Source organism: Rissa tridactyla, chromosome 1, assembly GCF_028500815.1.
Source record: "Rissa tridactyla isolate bRisTri1 chromosome 1, bRisTri1.patW.cur.20221130, whole genome shotgun sequence".
Classification (NCBI taxonomy): domain Eukaryota; kingdom Metazoa; phylum Chordata; class Aves; order Charadriiformes; family Laridae; genus Rissa; species Rissa tridactyla.
The window spans coordinates 8,301,442-8,309,287 of NC_071466.1; the positions used below are offsets into that span (position 1 = coordinate 8,301,442).

The 7,846-nt window shown below is 60.7% G+C and overlaps 1 protein-coding gene across 2 annotated transcripts; it reads left to right on the forward strand.

The window, feature by feature from the left end:
- Positions 1 to 1,136: 1,136 nt before the first annotated feature.
- On the forward strand, positions 1,137 to 7,408 carry RELT (RELT TNF receptor). Of its 2 annotated transcripts, none has more exons than XM_054188902.1 (10): positions 1,137 to 1,187; positions 4,020 to 4,077; positions 5,441 to 5,530; positions 5,615 to 5,787; positions 5,881 to 5,966; positions 6,232 to 6,468; positions 6,662 to 6,742; positions 6,840 to 6,924; positions 7,014 to 7,202; positions 7,286 to 7,408. In XM_054188902.1, the coding sequence occupies exons 2-10, from the start codon at positions 4,033 to 4,035 to the stop codon at positions 7,386 to 7,388; spliced, it is 1,089 nt and encodes a 362-aa protein (XP_054044877.1). In that variant the 5' UTR covers positions 1,137 to 1,187; positions 4,020 to 4,032; the 3' UTR covers positions 7,389 to 7,408. The 2 variants fall into 2 exon arrangements, with proteins under 2 accessions (XP_054044877.1, XP_054044876.1); XM_054188901.1 differs by lacking the exon at positions 1,137 to 1,187 and adding an exon at positions 5,065 to 5,103 and having other exon boundaries at positions 4,032 to 4,077.
- Positions 7,409 to 7,846: the final 438 nt, after the last annotated feature.

Consider the following 7,846-nt stretch of genomic DNA (forward strand, 5'->3'; position numbering starts at 1 on the left):
CACCCAGATAGCTCTGTTTGTTTGTTCGTTTGTTTTAAATATATATATATTATATATATAAACATCCTTATTTATTTGGGGGGGGGAGGTTGAGGGGGGGGTTCAGGTGTATCATCACATCTCTGCTCTGGAGTTGTGGGATGAAAACCTTCCCGGTTCATCGCCCCAAGGCAGAGCTGGACCCCACTGGTGGAGCTGGACCCCGCGGGGATGCTCGTGGAGGGGGGAAGCTGACGGGGGGGGGAGAGGGAGGAAACTGGGGGTTTTCCCCCCCTCATTTGTGTGATTCCCGTGGGATTTCACAGCTTGGGGAGCGGGATGAAGCCACCACCGACTTCAGAGCATCCTCTGGATGGGAGCAACCACCTGCTCTGCATTCCCCTGCCAGACACCAGGGATGTCCCCCCACCCCTAAATTGGGGTGACGGCGGTTGGGACCCTAAAAATGAGGCTTTCCTGGACCAAACTCCCCAATTTGCCCGTTTCCCGCCCCCCCCCCCCCCGCCATTTTCCTGCTTTCACCCCCCAGTCTAGGCAAGGCCGGTGCTCACAGCCCAGGGCACCCTGTTGTCCCCAGGGGAGAGGTGACAACCGCAGTGGCAGGGGTGACCCGGGGTGTCCCCCTCCCCGCGCAGCCCCGTGGTGCTGCCTTCCCACGTCCGTCTGCCCACCCGGGGGGGGCGTGTGTGGGGAGGATGCTGTAATTGGGATAATGAGGATATTTTGGGATATTTTGGGAAGCGGGGGGGTGTGGGGGGGTGTGGGATTTTGAGGCCTCTCTTGTCATTAAAGGTCACCCGTCGCAGAACGAAGCCGGCGTAGTCTCGTCCTTCGCTTCGGGGGGAGGAGGCGATTTTCGGGGGGTAAAAACCCACCGCGATCTTATTTTTACCCGTTTTGCCCCAAAAAAACCCCTTCGCGGGTGGGATAAACCCACCCCAAATCCTCCCACACACACACTCCCCCCCTCGCGGCTCCCGCCGCGCCCGGCAGGTGGCGCTGTCTGCGGCGGGGCCGGGGGGGGGGGGGCGATGGGGAGGGGGGCTGACGCGGGAGGGGGCGTGGCGAGGGGCGTGGGCTCACGGCGTGACGTCAGGGAAAGGGGCGGGGCGTGCAGGAGTAAGCGCGCCGGCGGGTTCATTCATAAGGAGCAGGCGCGCTCGGCGGGGCGGTCCCGAGGGGAGCAGGTAAGGGGGGGGGAAGAGAAAAAACCCCTTTCTGTCCATGGCGGGGGGGCTCATTCCGAGCTGGGGGGGCGGCTCGGGTCACTTCTCCTTAATTGATTATTTCCTCTGGGTTTGGGGTCGCCGCAGTTTCGGGCTGTGCGAAGGAGGGGTGATGCTTTTTGGGGTGCAATTTAAAAAAAAAAAAAAAGGGGGGGGGAGGGGGGGGATGTTTATTGCCTTGATCTTATTCCGAAGAGGGGCGGGGGGGAGCTTCGCCTTGGTGCTGCCTGAAGTTGGAGACAGACCACCACCCCCCCCCCCCCCCGCGCCACGGTGTTGGCTCCGGCTGCTGCAGAGCGAATGTAGGTTAAAATAAAGGGGGGGGGGGGGGGGGGGGAAGTAGGTTAAGGAAAACTCAGAGGCTGCTGCCTGGAAAAAAGAGCTAGGGACTGTGGTGGGGTCTGATTTTGATTTTTATTTTCTTTAATTATTTTTGCTGGAGCTGGAAAAATCACAGGGCTCCCAGCCGAATAACCTGCACCAGCCGGGATGCTGCGGTGAGGGGCTGCACCCCAAAATAGGGCCGGAGCGTGCCGCTGCCTGGGATTCGCACCCCAGCGATGCCTTTGGGATCGTTTGACTTTAATATTGGATTTTTGTGACGGTTCGGCTGTTCCCACAACAGACCCCCCAGCTCCGCAGGGGCCCGGGGGGATGCGATAATGCTGAATTTTGCTCCATCTGCCGGACAATCCCCCCCCCCCTTGTCCGAAGCCGTCTCCAAGAACTGTTCCCCAAAGTGTTTCTGAACAGTTGCTCCTTTTTTTCCCCCATTTATCTGCAGGAGCCATCGGCTGAAACCCTCTTCCCCCGTAGGGAGAGGAAGCCCTCGCTGGAATCCTGGCCGACAGCCTTGGGTTACGGGCTGTGTTAAGGAGGGGGGGGAATAAATGGCTTGTGTGATCCGATGGGATTTGGAGGGGGGGGTGTGTACCAAAATCAAGTCACCTTCCCCAGTGCGTTTGCATCGACGCGCTGGCCAAGTCGGGGTATGGGGCTGGTGGAGGTTGGGATGTCCTCAAAAAAGCAGCCGGCTCTGGCGCTGTTTTGGGGTTATATTTTGGTTTCTTCTGGTTTTTGGTTGGCACGATGTTGCGTTTAGTTTTGCCCGGAAGCTTCAGGGCTTCTCTCCGCTGTGCCAGGGCATCCCTCCGTCACCAGCTGCATCACATGGGACGTCCCTGAGCTGCCCCCAAAAATGGGTGCTGAGTCCCGGGGTGGCCATGACCAGGCAAAGTGCCAGTGACAACCAGGAGCTGGCACCCCCTGGTCCTTGTACCTCCTACGTCCCCATGGCGGACCTTGGTCATCTAAGGGAAGTCCTTAATCCTTGGATTAAGTTTGGCCTCAAACTTGCTGTAGCTGAGGCCAGTCCTCTTCCTGGTGGGATTTAAATCCATTTGTCTTGAAATGAGGAGCTGGGATGTTCTGGCAACATGGGATGCGTGGGCTGTGCCAACCCGTGGCATCCCCTGGCCACGGCTCGTGGTCCCCCAGCCATGGTGGGACCTGCCCATCCCCTTCCAAGGCCACCGCGGCTCCTTCCTCAGCAGAGCAGCACCCCAAACATCTCAGGGTGTCCCGAAGGTGCTGCTATTAAAGGTTTGAATACCACCATCCCAAAGGACTAAAATGCTTCATTTTTGGCTTAAACTCGAGTTTTATTACAGGGTGGAGGGTTTGCATTGGCTTCACCCTCCCTCCACGACCGAGGGGCACATTCCAGGTGCGATTCGGGAGGTGTCCCCATGGGATGCTATCCCCCCATGGGAGGATGCTTAGCGGGGAGGTGGCTCATGGTGGGGCTCAGGCTGGCCAGGGCAATGGTGGCAGCTGGCTCAGCCCCCCCCGCCCCCCAAAAAAATTCATGGGGTCCCAGCTCGGCGCGGACGCTGCTAGTGAAGATGGGGCTTGGTGGCTCTTGGTTTGGGGGTGCAGCTCCTCGGGAGGGGAGAAGGTCTGGTTGGCTTCCTGCTGGCACCCTGATGGGGTGCTCCCTAACTGGGAGCTACTGGGAGGAACTGGAGCACGGAGGATGCTCATTTTGGGCCCTGCCATCATGTCCCGGCCCATGTCCTGTAGTAACCTGGCTCAGCCCCCCAGCATCCCCCCTCCCAAGTGTAATTAGCTGCACATCAGGCCATTGATGCCGGCCACTAATTAAGAGAAACTCGTCAGGCAAAAGCGGTAAGGAAGCTCTGCCGTGGCTCTCAGGGGACCGTGACGACCGGGGAAGTTTCCCCGTGGGTGGCGTAGGCTGGATCCGGGTTGTTATTTATTTTTTCCTCCCTTCCCCTGTCCTGTCAGCATTGATTTTAATTTTCACAATTAATTGCTGAGCCCGAAGAGGGGGCATGAGCCTGTGGGAAACACCTTTTGTTTCGCTTGATTTTTTTTTTTTTTTAATTTAAATATATTTCTTTTTTTTTAGTGACTTCATTTCCTTGTGGCAGATGCCTAAGGATTTCCTCCGGGAACAGGAAAAACCTTTATTTAGCGGTTTTTAGCATCATCTGCTCCTTCCCCTGCTCCTTGCACGGTTGGTCACAACTCCGTTGCAGGGTTGGTCCCTCTCTGATTTGGGATGGAGTTGGGATCTGCAAGGGAAGGGGGTGATGCCGGGCATCCCATAAAACCCCTGAGAAAACTTTTGGGGGGATGGCGGAGGATGCCTGCTGCGGGGATATTTAGGCAGATGCCTTGGAGCATCCCACTGGGGGGAATAGGGCCCCCAAATTGCTTCTCTGCCAGGATTTTCCCTGGATGGTGACCCCGGTGCTCCCTCTCGGGCAGGTCTCCCCCAGCGATGAAGAGGAGCGGGATGCGCTGGTGGCTCGTCACCGTCCTGGGGGTGAGTACGGCATCGTCCCTCCCGTCCCATCCCTCTGTGTCTCTGCTTTCGGCTCCTCCAATGCTCCAGCCCATCCCAGCATCACCAGCCCAGAGCCACAACTGGGCACCCCAAAATCTTTCTCATCCGGAAACTTGCAGCCCCAGGGGATGCTCGCTTTGGGTCGAGGGTGTTTTTTTTTTCCCCAAAAGTTCTTTCTCCTCCTTTTCTCTCCCTCCTTAAAGCTTCTTCCAGGGCAGGGGGTGATAGGGAACGTGCCTTCTCCATCACTGCACCCCTCGGGGCCACGCTATTGTCCCACGTTCAGGAGATGCTCTTGGGATGGGCCCCAGGTACCATCACAGCATGGCAGGGTTGGAAGGGACCTCTGGAGATCATCCAGTCCAATGCCCTGCCAGAGCAGGGTCACCCAGAGCAGGTGGCACAGGAACGCGTCCAGGTGGGTTTGGAATGTCTCCAGAGAAGGAGACTCCACCACCTCTATGGGCAGCCTGTGCCAGGGCTCTGCCACCCTCACAGTGAAGAAGCTTTTCCTCATGTTTAGATGGAACGCCCTGTGTCCCGGTTTGTGCCCGTTGCCCCTTGTTGTCCCGTCCCCAGGCACCACTGAGAAGAGTCTGGCCCCATCCTCTTGCCCCCCGCCCTTTAGCTCTTGCTGAGCATTGATGAGATCCCCTCTCGGTCTGCTCTTCTCCAGCTGAACAGCCCCAGGGCTCTCAGCCTTTCCTCAGCACAGAGATGCTCCAGCCCCTCCGCATCTCCGCAGCCTCCACTGGACTCTCTCCAGCAGTTCCCTGTCCTTCTGGAACTGGGGAGCCCAGAACTGGACCCAGTGCTCCAGCTGTGGCCTCCCCAGGGCAGGGCAGAGGGGGAGGATGACCTCCCTCCACCTGCTGGCCACGGTCTTCTTGATGCCCCCAGGAGACCATTGGCCTTCTTGGCCAGCAGGGCACATGGCTGGCTTACGGTCATCCTGTTGCCCACCAGGACTCCCAGGTCCCTCTCTGCAGAGCTGCTCTCCAGCAGGTCAGCCCCAACCTGTCCTGGTGCGGGGGGTTGTTCCTCCCCAGGGGCAGGACCCTACACTTGCCCGTGTTGAGCTCCATCGGGTTCCTCTCCACCCAACTCTCCACCTGCCCAGGTCTGGCTGGACAGTGGCACGGCCTTCTGGTGTGTCACCCACCCCTCCCAGTTCTGTGTCACCAGCAAATGTGCTGAGGGTGCACTCTATCCCCTCACCCAGGCCGTTGATGGAGACGATGGCTTTGCATCCACCACATTGCTGGCGATGGGTTTCCATCGGCCATGGTCCATGTGACAGTTCTGCATCCATCACGTCGCTTGCTCTCTGCTTTTTCCGCAGGTGCTGAGCGGACCCGGTGCAGGGGCCGGGAGCTGCGGTCCCCGGGAGCACGGGATGCCGGGATGCCCGCCCGGAGAGGAGGCCACGGGGGTAAGCCATGCCCACCCACAGTACATCCACCCCGGACCCAGTGCAGGGTCTGACCATCACTCACTTCCCCTTCCCTCCGTGCAGGCGTGTGGCTCGGCGCAGGGCCCGGTGGGGACATGCCGAGCTTGTCCCCCCGGCACCTTCTCTCCGGGGGACGTATCCTGCTCCACTCACACCCACTGCCGGGCCAGGAACAGGATCCTGGTGGCACCCGGGACGGCGGTGACCGACAGCCACTGCGGAGCCTGCCTGCCGGGGTGAGCCCACCTCGGGGCGGGGGGGATGCTGCAGACCCCCAGCCCTGATGCCGCTCATGGGCCCTATCCTGACCCTCCCCTCCCACCCTGCAGGTTTTACAGCCCTGAAGGGGAGAGGGAGCCCCGGGGCCGGTGCCTGCCCTGTGCCACCGCTCCCCGCAGCACTCCGGGGTGCCCAGGTGGGTGCTTGGGCTGGAGGTGTCACCCATCGCGGGTCATGAAAGAGCTTGTGCCAGCATTCGCCCTGGGGATGCTGCAGGATGTGTCCCCCTCAAGACCGGGGGTGACGTCCTGCTGGGATGTGGCATCTGAGATGGTCTCCACTCGTGACACGAGTGGTTTCTGCTTCATTGGGGGCCAACCCTGCAGTGGGGCTACTGGGGAAAATGGGATTTAATCCCAACAAAACCTCTTTCTGAGCCTGATCCAGTGCCTCCCCCCCAGGCCGGCGACGAACCCGCAGCCCCAAAACACTGGGCCGGCCGGCGGGGACCAACGGGACACGGGTGACCCTGATGGGTGAGGAAGAGGAGGAGGCAGCGGCGGCGGCGCAGGCGGCCGTGCTGACCATCGTCCCGGTCTTCTGCGCCATGGGATTGTTGGGCATCCTGGTCTGCAACCTGCTGAAGAAGAAGGGCTACCACTGCACCACCAGCAAGGACCCCCAGCCTGGGGGCACTGGTGAGCCTCCGTTGTGCCACCGGCACCTTCTGGTGATCCCGCGTCCATCCCACATCCAGCTCGCCTCGCTCAGCCCATCCCCGTGGCTTCTGGTTCTCATTGTCCCAGGCATGCCCCACCTTGGGGGGGGGGGGGGGGGGGGTGTGTTATCCCCCATCACTGAGTCATCCCCCCCCCCAACTTCTGCCTCCAGGTCCCAGCTCCATCTACCAGTTGGAGGACCCCAACGAGGACACCATCGGGGTGCTGGTGCGGTTGATCACTGAGAAGAAAGGTCAGGGGGGGCCTCTTGGGGTGGGGGGTGACACAGACTGGACCCCTGTGACACACACACCCCCCCCCCCCCTCCCCCGGTGTCCCCCCACCCATAGAAAACGCCGCGGCGCTGGAGGAGCTGCTGAAGGAGCATCAGGGCCAACAGGCGATGCCACCACCGGGTTGCACCCCCCCAAATAAGTAAGACCCCCCCTGCCACGGCTGCACCAAGGACCCCCCCCAAGGTGGGACCAATCCCATGCTGATGTTATCTCCCCCCTCGTTCCCAGGCTGCACCTCCTGCCTCAGTTTCCCCCAGCCTGCCGGCACCAGCAGCACCTCCACACCGTGCAGGGGCCGGCCCCGTGCGCCCGCTGCAGCCAGAAGAAGTGGCCCGAGGTGCTGCCATCCCTCAGTGCCACCAAGGTCCCCAAACCCGCAGGTCGCCCCGGTGAGGTCACCATCCTCTCTGTCGGCAGGTAAGTGGTGACCCCAACCCCCGGCGTGTCCCCCCTCTCCATGGGGGGGACAAGTTGATGTGATGCTCCCCCCCCCCCAACAGGTTTCGGGTGTCCCGGATTCCCGAGATGAGGAGCGAGATGGGGGGTGAACCCCTTTGTGGTCCCCTCCCCGCTGGTAGCGGGATGCGGCCATGGGATGGTTGAAAAGCACTGATGGCCCCCCCGAGGTGAGAGGGTGCAGAGGGAGGGTGGCGGGGAGCCTCTGGGGGGGGTCCTTCCTGGGGAAAACTGGGACTGCTGGAGGGTGGAGTGTTAACTCTGAAACCTACTGAGGGCACCTGGTGATTTGTAAGGCTAGAGCAGCCCATCACCCCCAGACCTCTTCCAGCAGTCGGGGGGGGGGGTGTGCTTAAAAAAAAAAAAAAAAAAAAAAAAAAACACACCTTCAAGAATTGAGCTCGAGGGGGTTTGGCGAGTTGTTCCCTCCCACTTTTCCTCCCACCCACCACATTTAAGGTGCTCTAGGGGGTTGGGGAGTGGGTGCTGCTGGGGCTGCAGGGCTGGGTGCTGCTCTGGGGGGGGGGCTGCGGTGGCATGGAGCTGGTGGCCCCTGCACAGACACCCTGGGGTGCCCTGCGGCAGTGGGTGCCCCCGTCCCCTGT